Genomic DNA, 25,581 nt, shown 5'->3' with positions numbered 1-25,581 from the left:
CGTAGTGTGTTTGGATAGCCAAATAATGGCAAAAAATTATTTGCTTACATCATAAATATAATTTCTAACACGTTTTTTTATTTTTTCGATTATCTTTTTATCTCACATACATCAAATCACAAAAAAGTGCCACAGTAATTATTCCAAATAATCTCCTATCCAAACACAAACGTTTGAACCAGAAATCTAGTGCATTCGAAAAGAAAAAAAAGGACTAAATTCTTTTACAAATAAAACTGGTCAAAACTCTTAAAGTGCAAAATGCATTTAATGACTTTAAATACTTAACCTCTAAACTAATTTTAATGAGTTCCTATTGCACATAAGGAAAACAAATAAATACCAAACAATTCGTATAGATACATTTTACGCCAGGATTTTTCTAAATAGCACATGTAAAACAAATATTTGGGCAAAACGTTTAAGATATTAATTTTTATACATTATCAATGTAAAATTTTTGTGTACACAAGTAGGCTTAAATGAATGCTACACCAACACTGTTCAAATTTTGAATTCACTTTTTATCAATGTATTATATATCCATGCTTGTCAGGTAAAAAATCTTTACATTAATAGTGTATTATAAAACATTAATCCAACATTTAAACAATATAAATCCTTAAACTAAACAGGTATGTCAAATTATTCTTTAAGCAAAACATATTAGGAAAAACAATACAAATTATTCTAAACATTGTTACTACATTCAATGCATTCTAAACCGATTTAAGATAATAAAAAGTGTTGAAACGTCAAATAGGAATATGTGAACATATTCACAAAATTGGTTCCAATTTAGGATACAAATCTCATAGCCCAAATGGTGCTTAAATGGTTCGTAGTAAAAAACACCAGGGCTGGAAATTGTTTGGGTCCAATTTGCAGCCAAGTGTTGCCAACTGGACATCTGGTGCCCACAAAGTTTGAGCAACAAAAACCATGGGCCAATATTAATTGACAAAATTACCCTCACACTCTCCCTGCTATAAATATTAAACATCCGCAGTGAAAATTTCCGAATCATTCCTCCAGTAAAATATTTCATATACATGCAAATTTGCACGACACAAAAAATATCTCTCTCTTCTTAAGCTTCCTTTTCCCTCTAAAAATACTGACTTGAACACGTGTCAACGGGTGGACAACGGCGGAGAATGGCGGACTCGCCCTCGGAAGAAGAGGCCGCCGATTTTAGGGAGGCGCCGGATGAGCTGCGCTGTAGAAGGTCTGACGGTAAGACGTGGCGGTGCCATAGCTGGAGGATCCATGGAAAACCCTACTGCGAAAAGCATTACCTCCAAATCGTCGGAAAAAATTTGAAAAGGAAATCTTCTGCTCCGTCGAGAAATTCTAGGTCTGAGAAAAGGCGTTCGGAGAAATCTAAGGCTAGTGGTAGTGGTAAGGCTGGTGGTTTTGTTGCAAATAAGTCGAAGAAGTTAGGGCTTTCTAGCGGTGGTAGCAAAGATAAGAGGAGCAAAGGTGGGGGCGGCGAGTCTAATTCGACAGAAGAGGTGTTGCCAAAGAAAAAGCCGAGGAGTAAGAGGATGAGAGTGGAGGCGGAGGAGGAGGAAGATAGCGAAGAGACAGAGGAGGATGAGAGGATGAATGTTGTGAAAATTACTGGTAGAAGGAGTGATGAGAAGGGGGGAAAATGCGAGAGCCACAGGGGAAATGCTGTTAAGAGATCTAAGGTGGGTGATAAAATTGATTCTCTGATGAAAAAGAAGCAAGTTGGCTGGTTGGAGGAGAGTGATGAGGAAAGAGGTGATAAGGTGGGTGATAAAATTGATTCTCTGATTAAAAAGAAGCAAGTTGGTTGGTTGGAGGAGAGTGATGAGGAAAGAGGTGATGTTGCAAAAGGTGCTAAAGGGAGTGCTAGGGATAATGTGGTTCAAAGTTCTAAAAGGGGTGGTAAAAGTGAGTTAAGGAGGAAGCATGCCAAGGAGATTGAAAGAAATGAAGAGAGTAGCGATGATGAAGAGTACTGGTTCAAAGAAATAAGTAGTGCTACAGAAAGTGGTGGAGTTAAGTTGGAAAATGAGAAGAAAGCTGTGAGAAGTTATCGGAGTGATGATGAAGAGGTAGGAAGGCGTAATGTGATTAAAATTGGTAGAAGGAGTGGAGAATTTCAGGATGGTGTAAAGGACAGTGATTCGAGTGATATGAGTGATGAGGAGGAGGGGCAGAAATATAAGGTGGAAAAAATTGATAAGGGGCATAGGGAGCTCGAGTTGGGTAAGAAGAAGGAAGTTCAGAGCAGCGAAGAAGATACTGAGGAGGAAGAGGAGGAGAGGAGTAGAGAGCTAATTACTGCTGAAAGTAGTGGCGGGGATAAATGGGGGAAAAAAAAGAGGAAAGTAGAGAGGAATGACCAGATTGTTGATGAAGAAGGGAAGGGTAGCAGGCGTAAAGGTGGTCAAAGGTGTGGTCAACTTGAGCTGCGAACAAAGATGAAAAATGATCGGAGGGCAATGAGTCATGAGGACAAGGAGGAAGATGGTGAGAATTCGAAGAAGAAAAATGGAGATAGTGTGGTGAAAATGTTGAAAAAGGGTTCCAGGACCAAGACACTGAAAGTGGCGATGAAAGATATGAAATCTGAAGAGGATAATTTTGATGATGGTGGTTTTGAAGATATCATGAAAGATGGTAAGGATGAACGTGGTAAGAAGAAATCTCAGCTGCGGGTGAACGCTAAGGAGGTTGGGAGAGTAAAAGCAGAGGGAGATGGTGATGATGGTATTGATGTTGATGGCTCTAAGGAGAATTGGTTACAGGGTAAGAGTAACAAGGTTGAGAAAGGGGAAGTAGCTGGATGTGACAATGAAGGTGATAATGTTGATGGTTCTGAGGAGATGGATGATGCTTGTTTAATAAAATTTGCAAAAAAGGATTTCATGCCTGCAACTTTATTGAAGAGAGGACAGAAGAAGTCACGGGAGAAGAAAGGGGGGTTGAGTAACATGTTTAAAGATGAGAAAGAGGAAAGATCCAGCGATAAGGATAAAATTGGCGATGAAAATGTTAAATCTGTGTTTAAGGCAATAAAGAAAGTCAAGAAAACTTTGAAAACGGATTCAACTGAAGAGAGGAGGAGGAGGAAGGGTCCAAAAATGGAAAAGGTGGGAGGAATTGAGGAAGAAGACGATGATCGTACAGAATCAGATGATGGAGCACACTTAATTAGAGAAAGGAGTTCTCGGGAGAAGAAGAACTGCCATAAGCCCAAGGTTGATCTTAGAAGAAAGCACTTCAGTACTGATGTAAGTTGTCTGCTGGCTTCTTAAGATTATATAGTTGGAATAGTATGTAATCTATTGGGATGAATCACAGTCATACTAAGAGTTGAATGAACAGGATCCTGAAGATGATTGCCAAATGTGCCACCAATGCATGTACAGCAATAAGAGGGTTGTGAGGTGTCGCAAGGAACGGCAATTGAATGGCTATAATAGGCGCTATTGTTGTCTCTGTATCAAAAGATGGCAAGTGTATCTGGAAGATATTCCAATTTCACATTTGAGTGATATTAATAGATCCCAAAAATTACATGCTTGTTCTGCCATATTTATTAATTATTGCACCATGTTAACTGCAAGATGGAAAATAAGCTTTTGGCTGTTCTAATTGATTATGCGAGAATCATGTATACTGTGGTATGTGCGCCTTGTATTTCTGGAGTACAGGCCAAGTGCATTATGTTATCTGTTGATCAGCGTCTCTTGGCTGAATAAGGAAGTGTATGAGTCATTGATGGTGTGCTAACATATGAGGTTCTAGGTTGGGTTCCACTGTTTAGCATGCAAAATAATGAATGGTTTTCAAGTAGATATTGTCTTTTGGTTCTCAAATTTTATCTGATTGCGTTATATTTTAGGTTTTTACCTAGTGCATCAGCATTTTATAGGGAATTGAGTGCAATCACCAATTCTGTGTATCTGTGGTGTGTCTTTTTCATTAGTATAGCTTATCATAGAGATGTGCACTCTTATTAATTTGAGCTACTTTGGATGTTCTAGTCTACTGGCTCTGGCTGATCTTAGTGTGCTGGTGGCGGCATGGCAGTAGTACATGTTTGTGTTAAGCTTGTGCCATTACTGTATTTTCTTGTCAACAACCTTCTTTATCAGTTATATGGTGCTTTTCAGCTCTTATGTGTGCTGGCTTGAGTAGATGCTAATAGAGTGCTTAGCTTGTACTAATTGCAATATTTTCCACTATATTTGACTGAAATACAGGTACCCTCAGCTTTCAGAGGAAGCAATAGCAGAAGCATGCCCATATTGCCGAGGAAACTGCAACTGCAAAGCTTGTCTACGAAGAGATGAGATACAGAATGTAAGTTTTTGCTGCATTGGGTTGCTTTCTTGCTTCCAGGGTAGACGGTGGTAATTTATTATTGGTTGTGTTCATTATTGCAGCAAACTGTATATTCTGGGACTCCACAAAATGAAGCTGAAGTGATACATCACTTTAAGTATCTTGTTCGCATGGTTGCCCCTATTCTCAAACAATTTGATCATGACCAAATGGTGGAAAAGGAGACAGAAGCTAAAATTCGAGGTATCACTTAAATATTTTAGATGGATTTGAGCTTGCAGGTGCTTTTGTATTTTTGCATTTTTATTGGTTTCCTTTTTCCTTTTTTTTTGGCTTGTGTTCTGGGGGGTTGGGGGGTTTTAGGGGTGGGTGGGGAGTTTGCTCTATGCTTATTAGCCATCATCTCACTAATGCTTTTTCTTCTTCTCGAATTCTTCTCCATTTCGGTTCTCTTGGTTATAAGTTATTGCGAAAGGGCTTGTGTTTTGCTACCGAAGTGGACAAACATGAGAGGGAGGTGGGTGAGAAAAGATTGAACAGACTGCTTATTATATGAAGATGTCAAGATGGTTTACCTAATGTATTTCTAATAAAACTGCATGTATACTTCTTTCTGTCAGTATTTTGGTACTTCTACATGTGATAAATGTTGGTTATACAGGAATATTATCGTCAGAGATAGGAGTAGAGAGGATTAGATGTTTCGCGGATGAGCGTCTTTATTGGTAGGCCACTTCTTTATTGATTAGTCATTTTCTTAGTAACTAAGTTGATCCTATTTTGGAGGTTTGAGAACTTACACATGCTTATGCAGTGATTGTTGCGGTACCTCTATAGTTGATTTCCACAGAAGCTGTCCAAAGTGTTCTTATGATCTCTGTCTGACTTGCTGTCGAGAAATACGTGAAGGCTGCTTACAAGGAGGTAGTAAGGAAGTTGTTATCGAGTACGCTGACCCGGGGAAAGGATACTTGCATGGAGAACTGCAGGTGCCTCCAAAACAAGAAAGCTTTTCAGGTTCATGTAGTGAATCAGTTCCTGGGATGGAAAGTACCCTTCCTGACTGGAAAGCAAAAGAAACTGGTGAAATTCCTTGCCCTCCTAAAGAAAGGGGTGGTTGTGGGTATGAGCAACTGCAGCTCAGGTGCATATATGCTGAACAAGATGTGTTGGATTTCAGAAAGAAAGTCGAGAATTTAATTGAGAGCCATAGACTTGGCAACTGTAGTGAAACTTCCAAGCAGTGTACCTGTTTCGAATACAGTGATGATTCTGATATTGGAGATAAACAACTGAAGAAAGCTGCTTCAAGAAAGAATTCTGGTGACAATTACTTGTATTGTCCCTCTGCAACTGACCTCCAGCAAGGGGACTTGGAGCACTTCCAGAAACATTGGATTAGGGGAGAACCAGTCATCGTTGGCAATGTTCTTGAACTAACATCTGGGTTAAGCTGGGAGCCAATGGTCATGTGGCGTGCAGTACGTGAGATCCTAGTTAAAAAGGGATCGTCGGATTTGTTGGTGACAGCAATTGATTGCCTTGATTGGTGCGAGGCAAGTCCTTTCTGTCTATCATTTTTTTCATTCTTTCCTGTCTGATTTTCTTCTCTCTTTTGCAGTCTTCTTATGTGACAATCAATGTGCTTTTCCAATTTATCTGATTATCCATTGAATGGCAGTTATCCTAACACGTGCTGTTAGCATTTATGGAGTAGTAGTAGTTGATGGTAAATGTTGGCAAATTGTGTGGCTATTTTTGGAAGGATGCTAACTATCTTGGTTTACTCTTTAGCTGTTGGTAATTACGTTCTCAGCTTCTCTTCAATTCTTTAAGCTGCTGGAGCATCTCTCTTAAATTCTAGAAAATGTAAGATCTTTTCCCAACTACAAGATCACTTCCATAAAGAAAGGTCTAAATCTTATCTGCGTTTTAGGAGTCGCAGACATTCTTGAACCTAAATACGGATCAAGAGATGTGCCACATGAATTGGCTGATATATGGTTCTTTTTCTTTGGTTCATGACATATAGCTGTTAAAATTTTCATTTTGGTACTTTGGTATTTTGAGATTTGGATTACTTAATCTTGACATTTGGATTACTTTTTTCACCGTGACATGCTGCATGGATGTGAAGTAAGTAGTTTTCAGCATGCTTTTCTATTGTTACCTTGGCTTTGAACCATCAGGATCAATAAAGATGCAAATCAGCCACAAAGTAAATACACGCAGCAGGCAGACGTGCATCTGGCCAGATATAACTGTTGTAGTTTTCTGTGATTTTTGGTTTTATTCTGTGGTCCTTATAGTAATGTTTTTTAATCTTTTTGCAACTTGGGGTGAGAGTAACTTTGGGCAAAGCTGTTTTTTTTTTTTAAATTTGTTTTATTACTCTATTTTCAGCATATGACTGTCAACATGTTTGTCTTACTTTTTGGATGCAAATTAGCTTCAGTGTTTCTTAATGTAGAATTCATCATAATAAGTGCTCTCCTTTTTGTTGCAGTAGACATCCTTGGAAGTGATTTCTGTATAAATTATATTAAACATACATATTGAAGAGGTGTATATTAGTTTCTAGTTGGATGGCTCACAAAAGTACTAGGGGAATTGTTCAATTAGGTGGCTGCTTTTACTTATGCAGCAAATCTGATCACTGTTACCTGGGTCTATTGATGAAAAAAGCAGGTTCATGTTTCTGTTTGGTGTTGATAAATAGTTACGATATCACCTGATTTTACCAACAATTTTCTGCTGTAAACAAAACTGTATTTACAGCATTTGGTTTCTTTTTGTCCTGATTTGTGGCACAGCACTTTCCTTTTCTATTTGCTTATGCATGGTAGAAATATTGCGTTCCATTGCCAGCCCCACTTTCCAAAATGTCTTACAGGGAGTCGATCTAAAAATTGCAGCACTAAATGTCTTGGCATGTGGAATGTTGAGAAACACTGTAATTGCAATACCACTCTTAATGCTCGTTTGTTGGTGAGTTTGAGAGTAAATTATGTTTTTATATAATCTTGGCGTTTGATAAAATGTTGATCTTTTTGTGTTTGAAAGGTACTACTCTGAATAGGTTGTTCAGGCCACGATGGTGCAGTGGGTTTGCAAGTGACCATGCATGTGTTTGAATGGTTTTATGATCATTAAAGATGTTCTCAATTTCTTAGAAAAAGAAATTATTCACTTCTAGCATTAGAATATAAAATTGACATATATGATGGTGTATCTTGCTTCATTCGCAGATGTAGCATGTTTTCCCATTTCTTGTGGAAAATTATTTCATACTTCAAATTTTTGGTGTGTATCTCTTGCTCTCTGAGTTTTCTAAGCTGTCCTCTATGTGTGCAGGTTGATATAAATATACACCAGTTTTTTAAGGGATACACTGATGGTCGGGCAGATGGAAAACACTGGCCTGAAATGTTAAAACTCAAGGATTGGCCGTCATCAAGTTACTTTGGGGAGAGACTGCCTCGCCATTGTGTAGAATTTATTAGTGCCTTGCCTTTTAAAGAATATACACATCCAAATTCAGGAATTCTTAATTTGGCGGCAAAAGTGCCAACTACAGTGCTGAAGCCAGACATGGGGCCTAAGACTTATATAGCATATGGGTTTGCAGAAGATCTTGGACGGGGAGATTCAGTGACAAAGCTTCACTGTGACATGTCAGATGCGGTATATATAGTATAACTATTTATGCATTGGTGGTTCTGTTTCTAAAAATAATGGGTCTAACAGTTAATCTTCAAAGATCTCTTGATCATGGAAGATGCTCCCTTATGTGAAATTATATGCTTCTACCTAAGCTTTAAGGATTTTCTATCAGCATAAATGCACACCTTTTTTCCCCCTTTTCCCACTATATTTGAGACATAGGGTTCAAACTAAGTGAGCAGTATGGTTGCAAGGCCATGATTTTGTTTTTCCTTGATGTTCTTTGTGGCTGCTTTCGATAATTTAAGGGACATGGTTCTTATGGAAGCCTTATGCATTGATGTGCTGCAAAAGTTGAGGATAGCAAGACCAAGATTTTGTGTGGATGGAAAGATTTGTGATTCCCTATTAAACCTTTTCAGCGCTAGCCTTTTGAGAAATTGCGATGATCTGATATAACTATTAGGAATAAATATAATTCAGTTTGAAAGTGATAATTCACTTAGTGCTCCTCAGCGGGACATCGTGGAAAGACTGTCCCTTTTTATGTAGATTGATAGGTTCCTGCATGATTTCAGTATTGGTTTGGTGCAATTTAATTTGACCATGAATGGAGATGTTTATCTACATTTTTTTGGGGAACATAGATTAATGGACCCAGCTTTCTTTCACTATTTTCCAGATGATTGTTTGGATGACCCGTCAAGTTTGTAGTTGAATGAAAAATTGTATTACCTGTAGGCTTCCATAGTAATCTTAATCCATTTTATTTCATATTCCTTGATTGAGCTAAAGGTTAAGTGAATGTGTCTTAACTTCTGCGAGATACAGAAATATCTCTTTAGGAGAAAGAAATTGTTCTCTTTGTATTATTGATAGTTTCTACATATGGGTCAAAGAAGTTAAAGACGTGTAATCTAAATTTGTAGTATCCCTTTATGGAAAAAAAGTTCTCTTTGTATTATTGATAATTTCTACATGTTCGTCTAGTGGCATGGTAGCATCCAGGAAATGAGTTCATTATTAGAAACAACCATTGATAATAAAGTTTAAGAAGAAACATACTTGCTCATTTTGGGGCTTATCACTGAGATAATCGAGGTATTTGCTTCTTGTGAGTATCAGTCTAGGTCATTCCCCAAAAAACTAGAAAAAGGGAAATTGTGCAACTCTTGTTCTGAAGTATCTTGATGTAGTCAATGAGTCAAACTTCAATGCCCAGCTTTCAAAAAATTAATCTACGAGAAATTACTGGTTTGCTTTTGGTTTCTTTTTTTTTTTTGGGTGACAGAAAATACTGTTTTCTCCTGTTGTTTGTCTTGATATGATGGTAATCTGTTTTGAATATGGACCTATAGATGCTATTCTTTATAAACTATGTTAACTCTGTTTATATGAACCAGGTGAATATCTTGATGCATACTGCTGAAGTGGCTGTTGAACCAGAGCAGCTTGCTAAAATAAAAGAGCTCAAGCAAAAGCATGATGCCCAAGACCAAAAAGAACTCTTTGGGACATCTGATCCAAGTGATAAAGAGGCTGTGGAGAAGGTGCCTGCGACGATGGAACCATCTGGAAGTGCATTAACTGCTGAAGTTAGTCATGCTTCTCCTAAAATTTCTGATTCTTTGAACCTTCAAAGTGGGAGTATTGATCATTTGCCAACTAATGCTGGAAAAGGGAGTGGAGGTGGTGCCTCCATTGCAGCTGAAACATTGCAAGATGGTATTTTGACCAAACCAGTCACAGAGTTTGGATTGCCCTCTGAGAATTCTCACATTGGTGGGTTGCTGGGAACTCAAAAGAGTGTGCCAGGTAGAAGAAATGATGAAGCTAGTCAGTCTAGTGATGAGCAGAATAGCAAATTGAGAAGTTCATTGACTGAAAATGCCTCTGAATTACATATTAGAAGTACAGACTTGAACAAGGAAAATAGTAGTGTAGGTGAGCTTGATATTGTTCCATCTGGGTATGTGTTTCTAAAAAAGAACGTACATCAGGAAATGTAATCTGTATATGTGTTTGAAATAGGTACCAAAAACAAGCTGAATGGTTTTTTTGAAGTCGAGGGTGGGGCAATCTGGGATATATTCAGGCGGCAGGATGTTCCCAAGCTAGAGGAATATCTTAGAAAGCACCATAGGGAATTCAGGCATATTTACTGCCGTCCCGTGGAAAAGGTAATTTTATCATTAATTTTATTTTTATAAGTTTCTGCGATGAGGTCCCAAGACATGCCAAAAAGAAGTGTTACACAGGTGGTCTTTTAATGGCATTCCCCGTGCATTTAGAGATTGATAAACGTGTGCTGAAAATGTTAGAAAATGTTCACTAGATGACATGAAAGTCAGTGTTGCATCTGGTCTCGATGGGTAAATTAAGCACCTTTAACAGATGTTATTGAATCCTATTTGGATCACTTGAAGATGATTTTCAGTGTTAACGTTTGCTTAGTGTTGCCTTTCATTGAACCTGAACTTGTGCTTGTTTAATTATCTTCTTGGTTCTGTTCTGTCACCATGGGCTTAATGTTTTTGGGGGGGCCATGTTTAGTGGAAGTGCTGCATCTTGATATGGTTACATATGTGTTTGTTATATTTAAGCTCTCTATAGATACATTTTGATCCCATCTCTCTCTGAGAGTTAGCAATTGACTTCTTGTTACTGTCAAACTCTGGACCAACTAATTATCATGATCCAATGTGTTTCATTCTCCAGATTGTTCACCCAATTCATGACCAAGCTTTCTACTTGACTGAGTATCATAAGAAGAAGCTGAAGGAAGAGTTTGGTTGGTTAAATATCTTTTAAAGCTTTAACAAATCTTGTGTATCTTTTCAATTTTTTTCCAAAAGGTTTATGTAATATTCTTATGTGGTCAATATAGGAGTTGAACCCTGGACGTTTGTTCAAAAACTCGGTGATGCAGTTTTTGTGCCGGCAGGGTGTCCTCATCAAGTTAGGAATCTTAAGGTATGTAGCACCTTGCATGTTTATATTTTCAACTCTCTTTCAAACCTTTAAGTGTGTAACTATGGTTTTAATGCACCTGGAATCTATCTCTTTTAGCATCTGTACATGGCTATCTTAAGCAGATGGTTGCGCTCAGGTGTGCTTATTTAAATCTTGGGCAGATTGTAGAAGGAATTTTTTGTGCCATCTTTTTCATTTTTACCTGGAATTTATACTGGGAAAACAACTTCAACGACATTCCAATGGTTCTTAAATCCTTTGGGATAACACCTGGTTCTGAGTGCAATACTCAGCTCCTCAAAAACCCTCGTGTTTCATACTAAAGCTTTTTGACACCTACAGGATGTACTAGCAATTATGAGACATGTTTGGTTACTCTTTATGCTGATTTGCTACAATGAAACTGGTGATCATATTCCTGTATCTTAATTTATCGAGATCTTGGTTTTTAGTTCTTGCTTTAACATCATGAAGGGGTGTTGCAAAATTTGTCACACTTTACTTCTTCATTTCTAGACAAATTTCTTACAGAACTTTCATTTTTAGGGGATTTACCAGTATTTTTCTTAAAAAATATCACCTTCATCTAAGACAGAGTGGTAGTAACTAGCATGATTCAGATGTATGATGTTCCTTGTCATTTGCAGAACTTTTGATGGTTCTTTCATAACAGGGGTATAAACGCTGCGGTAGGACTCAGGATTGCTTGTTAGTCTCCCGTACTTGAGTTGTTATAAAATATGCTCATATTACAGATTTCTTCCTCCTTATCCCTAGATATGTTTTCGTGGTCTGCTAAATTTGCTTTCTGTTATGCTATACAGGATACCAATAGTTTTTTTTTTCCATTACTGGTGGATGTTATCGTTTTCTCTTTTTGTTTCTAGCTTTTAATCTTCTCAATTCAACTCTGCAGTCTTGCATTAAGGTTGCTCTCGACTTTGTTTCTCCTGAAAATATTTCTGAGTGTATTCGCTTGTCTGAGGAATTTCGGACTCTTCCACAAAAACATCAGGCCAAGGAGGACAAGTTAGAGGTATAGTAGCTGAAAATATTAGTGCTGAAGTGAACTTTTAAATTTTCGGAAGGAAGCATTACTTTTCTGTTATGACTTTTTTCTAGTTCTTTTACAGCATGAACTATTTGATGAACTATACCTGCCACCATCATGTTGCAGTTTGAAAGTAATTGCCATAGTTTATCATCGTTGATGTTGAGATGATTGCCTTTTCAGCTTTATGTAACATCCTATATGGTTAATTCAGAAATACCTTTGAACTAAATCATTCTTTGCCTGCAATAGGTTAAAAAGATGGCTCTCCACGCACTTGACAATGCTATAAGCCTTTTTGAGCAGACAAAGAGCAGATATTTAGAGGTTGCTATTCCTTTACCATTTTCTAAGGAACTACCTCTCGTTCCATTATCTTATTAGTTATGTTGGAATATTTTGTACATGAAATAGTAGAAGATAAATAGCTTTGATTTATGCTTGCATGGTTTGGTTGGGATCATGGAGATAGAAATCTGACTGTAATAATTGCTCACAGGTCATGGTTGTTTTATTGCATGACAATGGCATTTTTTCCTGATTCTAATGCAGAAATTGCTTGTTTTAGTTTTCATGTAATGAAGCAGTGCATTTGATACAGTTGCAATGTGCTTGGTTGCCTATAGAATCGTTCATAATTTGGCTTCATAGTGACCATTACATTGGCTGAAGGAAATCAATATTAAAATAGCATGGGATTGAAGGAATTTCTCTTGATTTTTATTTTCGCAATTGCTATCGTTTTAACTTGCTGCTATGTTACGGGCGCTCTACATGTTTCACATTCGAGTACAATGTGCTGTTTGACCATTTCTTTTAGTCGTAAAAACATGGTTCTGGATATTAAGATGCTTTTTTTTTTTCTATGCATAACCCTATCTGTTAGGTCCAAGCAATGCCACATGCTAATGCGTCTTCTCCCTGATTAAATTACTTCTGTTACCTTGTTTGGCAATTTTGGTGATGTTAGAATGTGCAGGTTGTTGTGCACAGTGTGGTACAACATGCTGATTTTTACCATTTTGGATACGCTTCCTGGAGTTTTTATGTTGGGTGTTGTTCATTTTACTTGGTAGTGTGTGTAGCAAAGCCTGGCTTTTTTTGTTGGTAACTTCACAGAGTTTGTGTGTGTTGGTAATACATCCTGTTGGATTTCTCTGGTTTGTTAGGTATATTAGTTAAAGTCCATGCTTTGAGCTATGCTGCTAGTCTGTACAGGAATTGTTAATTTCTGCTGAATTGGTTTGTTATATACTATGGCAGTTTGACATGGAATTGACATTTTTCAGGTTATCAAACCAGAAGTTACATAACACTAAATCTATATTTGGCTGCAACATCCATGCGACATCCAAGCTTATCAATCATTGAAAGATGTATATGATTCCGGACTTTTGTTCTTCGGATAATCTGCTACGGCCTCAAAATCCAGAGTCGTTCAGGTGACCTGGTCCGACGACTTGTGTCAAGCCACTGCTCAGCCTGTGACTTATCATGTATCTAGAGATAGAGAAACTTGCCGTGCACCTAAGAGCTGTAAAGGTTTCCATGACTAGACATGTACCTAACAGTTTTGCGTATATAGAGTAAAGCCCGACTCTTCTGGACTCAACTTCGTCCTGAAAGTTGTTTGTTTTACTGGGTTTATCCAGGTGTCCGTGAAAGGGTATATGCACCCATGGTACGCGGGGTATACTTATGAATGGAAAAAAGGGAAAAATGAAAGGAGAGGGGGGAAGCCGAGCTGGCTGTCTTCGCATTTTTTGCAGTTGAAGATTTCTACGTGTTTGGGATAATATCAGTATCAGAAACCTTCCTTGAGGTTTCTTCTAATATCACTTAGCATCTTGAGGTTTTAAAAATATTACTTGCATCCCTTGTGAATTGTGAAAAGATTATATTAATCCTCACTTGGTATATAATTCACATATCAAATAAATGAAGTTTAAAAAATAAATTTAAAGGTACATTTTGTCTCTTTCTTCTTTTTCCATCATTCTGTCTTACTTATTTTTTGTTTGGATGAATATGTCATTTTTTATTTGTAAATTATAGTAAATTAAATATTATTTCTTTTATTTTTTGTGGTTATGATAGAGTAGGAAATGATTTTTTTTTGAATTGATTTTTATAATGATCAATGCAATTTAAAATCTTGGGCACTGGTTAAAAAGAAGTTGGAAAAAAAATAAAAATCATAAGAAATTAGTTTTGAATATATAAAGTTAAATGAATTAACTTTTCATATACTAACAGTGTAATGATTTTTTTTACACTAATAATTTTGGATGTATACGACATGTGCATGATTTGAATTATATTATGTAGCATGATTTAAACCTGTTAATATAAAAAAAAATTATGCATTGACAGTGTATAGAAAAGTTATCCAAGTTAAATTGGTGCTAGTATATTTCTTCGCAAATACATTTTTTATTTTTCAAATTTATATTTTTATGGACTATAGCATATTGTGATGTAGTAGTATTACTAGAGATTGTTTTTTTAGTGAAGATTTTCTTGGAGTAAACAAAGTGATTTAGGAGTATTTTTATTTAGCAAGCAAAAAGGTAGTTTAGGATTTTTGAAAATTTTGTTGCATAAATAACAAGAGTAAGGAAGATAAGTGATATTTTTAAAATTTTAGGGGTACTAGGTGATATTAAGAAAAACCTCATGAGAGTTTCTTGATATTATCCCTTTTCTTTATACTTAGCAACCACTGCAACATTTATTCCCTAGTTATGGGGGCCTAAAATTACTTTATGTAACTAAGTTTCAACAAAAGCGTCTCCTTACATCACTCATATGTTATTTCAAATCCTCATTCAACAATCAATCAATTTGATTTCCCACAAATTGACATGAAGTCCAAGAATCATTCAAAGAAGAGTAAAAATTTGGAAACTCTGTAGTAATAAAAAGTTTACGGAAAAGTTGGATTAACTATAATTTACTTCGATAAGGCATGCATTGATATTTACCTTATTCTCTTAACTTTTATTTTGTGTCACATAACTCCGAGGGAGACCGAAAATACCCTTTGCTATTGTGAATTTTATTTTTAAATTGGTTTCTTCCTTTTTCCAATGAATTTTAACAAGTGATTCAATTTTGACTTTTCTAATTGATGGTGATCAAGTTTCAGATTAGAGAGCAGATATATTAGGGAATACACTAGGGATTGATTATTTTTAAAACATTATAAATAAAATATCAGAAAACTAATTATCAGGAAAATTCAAAGGTGGACCAAAAAAAAAGGGGGGGGGGGGGGGTGGGGAAGTCACCAACAGAAAACTCACGGCTTAAGATTTTTCCTATTCAAACTTCTGGATTAGGGGCTCAAGACTTGGAAGCGTAGGTTGATGCAAAACTATGACAACTGTGTGTCAAATAATGCTGAATGAGATGAATATGTATTCGATTTTAATCCGGGATATAGTTGGTAAAAGCAAACATGCTCTTAAATTTTCTTGAGCTCTTTAGGGTCTTTCACATTTTTCTCCACACAAAAATTTGGCAATGGAAGACCTTTACCTTTCCAAGTGTATGGTCCAAAAAAAAATGAGGGTTTATAACGTTTGTCATTCTTGAGGTCCAACTTGAATATCAAGAATCCTTAATTTCATGCATCTGAGTCATCTACAAGACAAATAAACTACTCCAGATCCTTCTCGAACGAAAGTCGACTAGGATGAGAAACATCCACGCTACATATACTGCCAAGCCAAAAGCTGCTAGAAGCATCTTGCTCTTCTCCTATTTAAACTGCAAACAATCATTCCCTCCAAAACTGTCCAACTGCCATCAACTGCAGAAAACACAGGATATCCTCATACAGCTACTAAGTGTTTTGAATCCACTCTACCTTTAAGTTACTGAAAAAATTTTCAGTTAATAAAATGTCTCCTGCTCTATCTTTATCTATCTCTCACCTTCCCATCTGCAAATGCCAAGATGATCCAAAAGACAGTTCCATGATCAGCAAAAGCTCCAGCAGAGAGAACACATGTCACAGAACTCCAGTAGCGAATATTGATGTCAAATTTAGTCGGCGAAACCTGTTACAAAGCACTGGTGTAAGCCTAGTTGGAGGGACTCTGGCTCAGCCTGCAAGGGCTGGACCAGAGCCAGAAAGTCCAATAGAAGCTGGTTCGAGTAGAATGTCATATTCAAGATTGTTAGAGTACTTAGATCAAGGTAATGTTAAGAAGGTGGATTTGTTCGAGAATGGGACTGTGGCAATTGTTGAGATATACAATCCTGCACTGGAGAAAATCCAGAGAGTTAAAGTTCAGCTGCCCGGATTGCCACAAGAATTGTTGACAAAGCTCAAAGAGAAGGATGTGGATTTTGCATCTCATCCAATGGAGGTGAATATGGCCTCTGCCGTTCTTGACTTGCTGGGAAATTTGGCTTTTCCCTTGATACTGCTTGGCGCTCTCCTCTTGAGAAGTTCTTCAAATACACCCGGAGCTGGAGGTCCAAACCTACCTTTTGGATTAGGAAGGTAAGTTGAACATTCTGATTTACAATGCAAGTATTGGTCATTAGTAAGCAATAAAAATGTTGAAGTTAGTACTGAAAACTATTGGAATATTCTTACAGGAGCAAAGCCAAATTTCAAATGGAACCAAATACTGGAGTGACATTTGATGATGTAGCTGGAGTTGATGAAGCAAAGCAAGATTTTCAGGAAGTTGTTGAGTTCTTAAGAACCCCAGATAAATTTGCTGCAGTAGGAGCAAAAATTCCCAAGGGCGTACTCTTAATAGGACCTCCAGGAACAGGGAAGACATTGTTGGCTAAAGCCATAGCTGGAGAAGCGGGCGTTCCTTTCTTTTCCCTTTCAGGTTCAGAGTTTATTGAGATGTTTGTTGGAGTGGGAGCTTCTAGAGTGAGGGACTTATTCAACAAAGCTCAACAGAATTCACCATGTTTGGTCTTCATTGATGAGATTGATGCTGTTGGGAGGCAGAGAGGAACTGGTATTGGTGGAGGAAATGACGAAAGGGAGCAAACACTTAACCAGCTGCTCACAGAAATGGATGGTTTTACGGGAAATACTGGAGTCATTGTCCTTGCTGCCACTAACAGACCCGATGTTCTAGATGAAGCTTTGCTTAGGCCAGGAAGGTTTGACAGACAGGTACTAATCATGCTAATGTGACTTTGAGAAGCAGAAACATACTACTAATATGGTAATCATAACGGAGTTACCAAATCTTAATTTGTTTTAACAGGTTAGTGTTGGACTCCCAGATGTAAGAGGGAGAGAAGAAATATTGAAGGTTCACAGCAACAAGAAGAAACTCGACAAGGATGTCTCTCTCAGTGTCATTTCTATGAGGACTCCAGGATTCAGTGGTGCAGATCTTGCAAACCTCATGAATGAAGCTGCTATTCTTGCTGGTCGGAGAGGCAAAGATAAGATAACCTTGAAAGAGATTGATGATTCAATTGATCGAATTGTAGCTGGAATGGAGGGAACCCAGATGACGGATGGAAAGAGCAAGATTTTAGTGGCTTATCACGAAGTTGGGCATGCAGTCTGCGCGTGAGTTCATCACTCAGTGATTCTCATTTCTGTTGTTATGTACTCATCTTACTCTTGCGGAATAGTCTAAAAATGAAAAAATGGACCGAAGCTTCTTCCTTTAATAGTCATGTTAAGCAAGATCCTCCATGCGTCTAGCCTGTTTAACATGAACGATACATTATGAGCTTATCGTTTTCCTTGGCTGAATACAGGACCTTGACACCGGGTCATGATCCAGTACAGAAGGTGACAATGATCCCTAGGGGTCAAGCCCGTGGTCTGACGTGGTTCATACCCGGTGAGGATCCAACACTGATCTCAAAGCAGCAGCTTTTCGCCAGAATTGTTGGAGGGCTTGGAGGTAGGGCCGCAGAAGAAATAATATTCGGCGAACCAGAAATAACAACTGGTGCTGCAGGAGACTTGCAGCAGATTACCCAAGTAGCAAGACAGGTATGTTTCAAGAACTTAATTCTTTGGAAATCAGGATAACTATATTCAAGTTTTACAAATTCAACTTACTCTGATGGTATTCTTTTTTTCCAATAACAGATGGTGACAACTTATGGAATGTCTGAGATTGGGCCGTGGTCTTTGACTGATCCGGCAGGACAGAGCAGTGATGTGGTGCTGAGAATGCTGGCAAGAAACAACCTGTCTGAAAAGCTTGCCGAAGATATTGATAAATCGGTGCGTCAGATTATTGAAAGAGCATATGAAATTGCAAAGAATCACATAAGAAATAGCAGGGAGGCAATGGACAGTATAGTAGAAGTGTTGCAAGAAAAGGAAACCCTGACAGGTGATGAGTTCAGGGCTCTGCTCTCAGAGTTTACCGACATTCCTCCTGATCATCTATCTAGAAAACCAATACGCGAGCTGATTGAGGCCTAAGTACTAACCAGCCTTGTAAATTTACTTGAATAACACATTGTATCTTCAACACATTGTACATGCATACTGAATGAAATGCAATTAGAAAGTATGAACAAAGAGCATATAAAGCATCAGCAATGTCCAAAAAAGAACATAACTTTGTGCAGGTAGCAATAAACAATTGAAGCTCCATATGATACGGACCACGAGTTTAAATCCAATTTTATCATTTTATGACAGCTCCAAAATTACCCATTCGGTCCAAAGAATGTCATCATAAACCCATCACCAATTTCTTTTCACTTCTTTTTTTTTTTATTTACTAAACAAAATTATATATATATATATATATATGAAAAAAAAACAGCAACAACAAAGTAAAGCCGTCAAGGAGGGGAGGGTGGAGATTTAGGCTGGGCTAACGAAAGATAACTAGGTGCATTTGCCTTAGCCATTCCATGCGGGTGGAAGTTGGCTGTTTGATTAAGTGTATCATAAACCAAACGATAATATTTCTTTGGCAGAAAAAAAAAAATAGTGAAAGGATGCCAAATATAATCTTCAGCTGACGAGAAGAATTCTTTTGAGGATTTCTAAGAACCCCGAAGCTAAAAAGTTTCAACATGCAATCCATAGAAAAGAAAAAGAGAGAGAGAGAGCCTACATTTCTAGATGTCCAATCTGCAATTTCAGTCTATCAATAGCTAGCATGCATTGAAACTGTCAGGCTACAAGCAGTCGTCTTCAAACAAGGTACAGAATAAAACGACACTTTAAACTAGCATCTTTGATCCCAAATACTATGTCTATATACATCACTTTACACTTTCGAATTGAGATGCTGAAAAACACGGACTAGGAAAACGTGAGAATACAAGGACACAGAAATCATAAAGCGTGCAAGTGACTCCAGCTTTTCAAGTTACAAGCTTCAAGAACCTAAGAAGGTATCGACCTTAGAATTGACTTTCCTCGACAGAAATTTCATGCAAATTGGAGGATTGACACCTGCCAAAGCTAGTATTGCACTAGGCAATGTCCATATGCCATCTCCACAAATCAATCCAGAGGCTACGGCAGGTCCAAATGCATCAGCCTTGGCCTTGTTCAACTTCTCCCAAACGAATAGTATCAAGCTACCAACACACATATCAATGGCAAAGTATGATCCAAGATAGAATGGTATTGCCATTGCCATTGGAAGAGGAATAAACCGTGCCCACTTCTTCCCCAACAAGTCTCGGATGCCATTGATGACAACTGCTCCAGCAAAGAATACATAGCAAAGTGTGAGGCAGTGCTTTGGCAAAGCGCCAAATCCTTCAACTCCCAAGATCGCCATGTTACGGTAAACTAGAGCAAAAGGTGCTGGATATTCTGAACCTTGTTCTCCCAAATCATGGAAGGCCTTGTAGAAGAGCCAGAATACACTAGGAGAAATAATACAACCCATAGCTGTTCCAATGATCTGGCTGACAAACATAGATCTTGGGGAGGCAAGGGTCAAATAACCTGTCTTGAAGTCCTGTGTGAGGTCCGAAGCTGTGGAAACAATATTCATCATGACCCCACATGCAGCTAATCCAGCAAGAACACCACCATGGGCGGCACCAGCCCATGCCCCAACTATGAAGATTGCCAGCTTTCCATATGTGGATGCTAGTGACCAGTCGGTAAGCCCGCAGCCATAGGCATTACAAAAGGCTAGGATTGGAGCAAAAATATAAATGACGAGAATGTAATACCACTTGAGCTGGGGGAAGATGTGCGGGAGAACTATAATGGAAATTATGGAAATGGTGATGTAACCAGTGATAGCAACCCACAATGGAATTTGATCCTTGAGGAATAGTTGCCTTCGGCGTTCATCGTCATAAGACAATGCTGAGTTGACAGGTGAGTTATTAACACCAACTGGGAGAACAGCACCAGCATCTTTCTTGTAGATTTGGTGATACATGGCAATTAAAGTGCGTCCAAGAACTTTCACAAAGTTGTAAAGCCCATCACCAAGTATCATAGCTATGGCAATGAAAACCTATAAAGAAGAAGAATGAACAGAAGGTCACCATCTGTACTTTGGTTGCTTACTTCTGGCATAGGTAAGAAAATTACCCGATAACCTTGTATTCCATGGAGGCTGCTAGAATTTTCACTTGCACTATACCAGTCACCCTTCCTATTCTCTATGAGAGGCCACATGATGCCCCAAGAAAGGATTGCTCCAACTAGCACAGAGACGTTGATTAAATAAGGACATATCATCCCAACACCAACATAGGTTGCAGAGAAATCGAAGTAAAACCTGATTTCGTAGAAAACAAATGGTTAAACGAGTTAATAAGCTACATATTGGTATCCAAGAATGTCTGACACAAGAAAATTAAACCTGCACAACAAAAAACAGGTTTTGGTCCCAAGGGTGTTATGCATTTTTATGCGCTAACAGCTTAATCTATGCAAGATGTTTTCTATATCATCATTTCTAAAGTACCATGAGTCTTGGTACCTTTGAGCGTAAGCATTATTGTGGTCTTACATTTTGATATCCCAATTATGCCCTTGTTAATTGATGATTAAAGTTGCACAATATGCTCTTATACATTTATGATGATTAAAATTCGTTTAGAAAATAATGGTTGACGACAAGACAAACTGTTAATTGAGCAAACAAACACCAAAGAAATTTCATTCTGATCCCTTCAGCCAGAACTAGATCAAGGACTTGCCTATTTTCATAAGCTTTGAGGCCAAAAGTTGGGAACTGCACAAATCCACAGCCGTCTCCTGCAGTGAAGAACCACTGGAAGAAACCCCACAAGAAGCTGAAGGAAAAGAATTTTCCAAGAGTTCTCACTTGCTTCCTGCATTAAAATTTTATGAGCAAGAGAGTACGAGAAGCAAATTAGATCATGAATGTCAAAAAGACATGTAATAGAAGATTATATGGTCCTCGTCTTACTTTGCTAGCTTGGCTCCTTGGGGAGTGTGGAAACTGTTGATAAGATAAGCAGTTGCAGTACCGCTGGGATATGTCAGTTTGAAGTCTATGATCATTATCTGATGCAGTTAACAAACAAAGAAATGGTTATGAGCAGATCACGTTTTGATGCCCAAAATACTGAGGCAACGCAGAGGCTAATTCAGGACGGAATATGAGGATCGACAAAGAAAACGCATGGACAGTGGAACCCTATTCAAGGATGCAAAAGAAATAGCAGGACAAAAGATTTAAATACAAGGATGCCAGGTACATGACAAGTGAATTTGGTGATCATCCAGAAGCAGAGGTAAAGAGCAAGTCCAGAGATACCTTTCTCAGGGGCACCACAGAGAATAGCCCAAGAAAGCTAACAAGAAAAAGAAATCCAATGATCCACCCAAGAGATGGGATCTTGATGTTCTGTGCAAAGTTATCTTCAGCAGACTGTTTAGCAACAACTTCACTCATTCCAAAAATGTAGCTGCCAAAACCTCCTGCATATTGGAGTCCAGGGAATGGAGAATCAGTATTGGTAGTTCAAGGATGGAGCATTTGATAGCTATAGTGTTAATGGAATATACAACTTCACTCAAGGACTCACAGAACAGTGAATTAGTGCATATTAGTAATTTCCAGTTGCATAGCCTTTTCTTCTTCTTATTTTTCTGTGTGAAATTTTGCTGATAGAAGACATAGTAACAAGCATCCTGGTTAGCTAACGAGTAACGCTACTACAAGGTCCAAAGACACAAAGTTACCATTCAGCGCTGTACTATTGCCAAGATGACAACCAACAGAACCAGCTAGCATCAACGTATTTAACAGCTTAGTTTAGGCACTATTTCAAACTGGGATTTCGTCAGAGTTTGGAAAAAGAATTGTTAGTATAAAAAATTACTTAAATAAGAGGCCTTTTAAAACATAAAAAAAAATATAATAATAACAGGCCTTTTTGTTTTACTTCTACATCAGGTGTGTGTCTTAACTTGTCATCATGGTTATTTCTGCCTTGGAATTCTGCATTAGGTAATCAAACAATATATGGCCCTCATTCGGAACAAACTGCTATCAAAGAAACCCACTGAAGCAGACAGAAGCAACAGTTCATACACTAAAAGACTGATGTCCTGTTTTTACACTCTGTTCATCAAGTCTGAGTCTTCATAATATTAGCAAGTGAACATAGTATGTTTTTACACGCCATAGCCTGTATAGCCAAATTTGTACACTTCATTCACCAAGTCCGAGTCTTCATAACATTAGCAACTGAAGATATTCAATTAAAAGTGAAAAGAAGTAAAAAAAACCAGCAATCCTAATAAAAATGTTTGAAATAATATACATCCTCCAATGGTGAGCGTCACCCACAAAATCCAAAAGTTTTTTTTTTTTTTTCAACTAGTAGCCTTCAGATTGCTAAATGGTATAGAGAAACAGGTCCTGGCGCGTCATGCTGGGTTAAAAGATGTTTCATACAAAATAAATTAAGTGGATACTGGTTTTCATTTAAGGTTGACGTGCGACGATATCCCACTGCGTCCTAGTCAGGAATTTCCAGTCAAAATAGGTTACCAATAACTATTTCTGGTTGCTTGTGATGCACAGCTACTTTTCCACAATCTCTTGCTTCAGGTAAATTTTAGAGTTCCAAATAGAAAGAGAAGTGATTTGACTGCATCAGTTCAAAATTTTGATATATCTATCACCTGCTGACCAAGGTTTAGTTACTAAAACAGCACAACTAAAATAAAAATAAGCCAAAGTCCAAAAACTTTTATTGATTTTCCACTTAAGAAATAACTTTGCTTGATTTTCCAGTCTGCAACATGAACTAGCCGTTTTGAGATGCCAGGGATAGATAGATTAGGGAATCAAGGCGTTGACTTGATCACAGATGGGGTGTCAGATTGCAATTATTATTACTGTTTAGAAGATTCATCTCTTTAATAATTTTATTTTTATGCACCCATCAACATCTTGACACACTAAGTACTGACTTACTATTCAATCGTTCCATCATCTGCATCATATACAATCGCACCACAAGTCACGGAAAATGTTTTCCTAATCATGGCTTCTTTGACACCACCATGCAAAGCAAATTAAGCTCTATCTTAGAGTAATCAATAACCACGGGATATGACAAGGGAATTAAATAAAACAGTCTAATCCAAACTTTCCAGTGAAAGCAAACCATTTCGTAGGTTATAGAAAGATTACGCTATTGACCAAACACTTCATAAATTTGAAGCAATACTATTTTGCACAAGTGCAGGCAGATTTTGGAATCTTGTGAAAGGTCATTCCCACCCAGCTGCCGAACTTTTGACGGCATCACCTGTGATGAGAGCTGATACTAAACACACAAGCAACACAACACACACACAGCTGGTGTAGCTCAAATTACATAGAATCAAGGAGCTTCTTTGCAAAGAAAGATTCACGTTAAAGGATAGAAATTGATTCATTTTCAAAACTGACAGCCCAAAAGATGTTTATATTACTACTGTTACTTAATGATATTCCGTGTAAAAGTTACATGGATCCATCAAATTTTTGTAGAACCGGATACCAGATAGAATCTTGACCGCCGTAAGACTTTGGGAATTTGCCAGAACTGATACCCGTGAAGAAAGGCAAAGTTTCTGTTCTTTTTTTACCCCAAGTTGGATGAGGGAAAAGGCAGCAAGCAAGAACTCTCAACCAAGATTCCAACCGGAAAGTTCAGCATTAAAGACATGATTGCATAAAAGTTTCCAACCGTATGCATAGCATTTTCCCATTATTATGCTATTAGGAAGCGGTGATTTTGACACTAAACTAAAAGAAAAGAACAGATTGAAATATATCTCTATGCCGCTAAATGAAATGAATTATTAGTGAAAGCTCCAACAGTGTCCCCCAAACTCTCTATATTCACACGTTCGGGACCCTCAAAGTGCCGATTTTCATTGGACTCCATTAGCATAAGCAAATAATCCATGGTTTCATCATACATCCCAATTTCCATCAATCAATCTCGATTTCCCCACCCATCATTACTCTTCAGGCCACGCCGGAACATGTGACTAACACCTAAAAGGCGAAACTCTGCACCAGGGCCACCACCGACTCGCCGCCAGAGATGAAAATATCATTTTATTCTCCTAGTCCTACTAATGATACATGAAAATTAACCTTGGACCCTTAAATGTTACCTTTAATTCTGGTTGATTTCTAATTTCAGACACGTAAAAATTAGTCTTAGACCCTCAAACAATAACTTTATGCTACTTGATCCCAGGAAAAAAAAAATAAAAAAGGAAGAAACACAAGTAGTAATATCTCCATAGCAAAACATGCATGTTGATTTTGGAAGTCTGAGATATTTACCGCTAAAAGCGATGCCAGAGGTTGCAACAACGCAGGTTTGGATGACAGTATTTTCTTGCCTAGTAAAAGGCTGCTTCAAAAGCCCAGATTTCTCAAGAAACTTTGTCCAGGTCTTGACGAAAAAGAACCCCAGTAGCCCAGCTGAGACATTGAGAGAAGGGATAATCCCAGTTGTGAGATTCAGCTTCATGACAATGAAAGTGAACAAGATTCCCAGCACAAAGGCTGTAACAAAGGCCCTTATCGTCAGCTGGCTTTGCCATGATGGCACCTCTTTGGACTCAAAGATCTTCTCTATTGATTCAATGCCATTCTCCTCCACTCTATCATCTGATTTCTTGTTACCAGTGGCATGGTTGTAGGCATCGTCTTCAGACTGCAAAGGCGCTCCATTTTCAACACCATTTGGATCACGCCTTGAAACGCTAGTAGAGCGATCCATTTTGGACTATGGAAAGAACAGCGGATGGGATGCAATTGCTAGCTGAGACAATGCATACATATATAGTATATATGGATAAAGGATTTGGGATTTTGACCAAATGGGGTGGGATAAAGTAATAGAGTAGTATTTCTTTTTTTAATAGTATTTGTTCGATGGGTTGTCTTTATCAGTGTGTGAGTGTGTGAAAGTTGGCCTTGGAAGTGATAAACACAAACTGTAAATGAGCTTTGGGAGGGAGAATAGAAATGAATCCGTTACGGGGTACGGTATTCTGCAAGCCGATAAGAGTTTGGTTGGTTTGGAGATCAAAATATGGAATTGTTTATATTGGATAAACATATATGGGAAATAGG

General features: G+C 37.9%; 3 protein-coding genes across 8 annotated transcripts; 2 read left to right on the top strand and 1 right to left on the bottom strand.

Moving 5' to 3' along the window:
- Positions 1–1,042: 1,042 nt before the first annotated feature.
- On the top strand, positions 1,043–13,944 carry LOC113778643 (lysine-specific demethylase JMJ25-like). 5 transcript variants are annotated; one of them, XR_003469303.1, is made up of 15 exons: positions 1,043–3,266; positions 3,361–3,488; positions 4,242–4,341; positions 4,425–4,566; positions 4,985–5,048; positions 5,138–5,879; positions 7,678–8,007; positions 9,390–9,930; positions 10,018–10,166; positions 10,705–10,777; positions 10,874–10,959; positions 11,876–11,995; positions 12,263–12,337; positions 13,300–13,552; positions 13,663–13,944. XR_003469303.1 is itself a non-coding variant. In XM_027324110.1 (15 exons), the coding sequence occupies exons 1-15, from the start codon at positions 1,158–1,160 to the stop codon at positions 13,321–13,323; spliced, it is 4,602 nt and encodes a 1,533-aa protein (XP_027179911.1). In that variant the 5' UTR covers positions 1,043–1,157; the 3' UTR covers positions 13,324–13,648. The 5 variants fall into 5 exon arrangements, 4 of the variants coding, with proteins under 4 accessions (XP_027179911.1, XP_027179913.1, XP_027179910.1 ...); XM_027324110.1 differs by lacking the exon at positions 13,663–13,944 and having other exon boundaries at positions 1,043–1,694; positions 1,776–3,266; positions 13,300–13,648; XM_027324112.1 differs by lacking the exon at positions 13,663–13,944 and having other exon boundaries at positions 1,043–1,767; positions 1,849–3,266; positions 13,300–13,648.
- A 1,849-nt stretch (positions 13,945–15,793) lies between these two features.
- Positions 15,794–18,620, top strand: LOC113778646 (ATP-dependent zinc metalloprotease FTSH 6, chloroplastic-like). The gene is made up of 5 exons (XM_027324117.1): positions 15,794–16,523; positions 16,622–17,162; positions 17,257–17,570; positions 17,765–18,005; positions 18,105–18,620. The coding sequence occupies exons 1-5, from the start codon at positions 15,916–15,918 to the stop codon at positions 18,444–18,446; spliced, it is 2,046 nt and encodes a 681-aa protein (XP_027179918.1). The 5' UTR covers positions 15,794–15,915; the 3' UTR covers positions 18,447–18,620.
- Positions 18,621–19,061: 441 nt separating this feature from the next.
- On the bottom strand, positions 19,062–25,471 carry LOC113778645 (probable metal-nicotianamine transporter YSL7). Of its 2 annotated transcripts, none has more exons than XM_027324114.1 (6): positions 24,784–25,471; positions 21,742–21,905; positions 21,391–21,488; positions 21,158–21,292; positions 20,544–20,733; positions 19,062–20,466 (listed from the first exon to the last, which is right to left on the bottom strand). In XM_027324114.1, exons 1-6 carry the CDS (start codon positions 25,223–25,225, stop codon positions 19,360–19,362), a joined length of 2,136 nt encoding a protein of 711 aa, XP_027179915.1. In that variant the 5' UTR covers positions 25,226–25,471; the 3' UTR covers positions 19,062–19,359. The 2 variants fall into 2 exon arrangements, with proteins under 2 accessions (XP_027179915.1, XP_027179916.1); XM_027324115.1 differs by lacking the exon at positions 24,784–25,471 and adding an exon at positions 23,984–24,156.
- Between the last annotated feature and the right edge of the window lie 110 nt (positions 25,472–25,581).

Source organism: Coffea eugenioides, chromosome 7 (assembly GCF_003713205.1).
Source record: "Coffea eugenioides isolate CCC68of chromosome 7, Ceug_1.0, whole genome shotgun sequence".
NCBI lineage: Eukaryota > Viridiplantae > Streptophyta > Magnoliopsida > Gentianales > Rubiaceae > Coffea > Coffea eugenioides.
The sequence above is the reverse complement of the archived record's forward strand: the minus strand, read 5'-3'. Positions and strand labels throughout refer to the sequence as shown.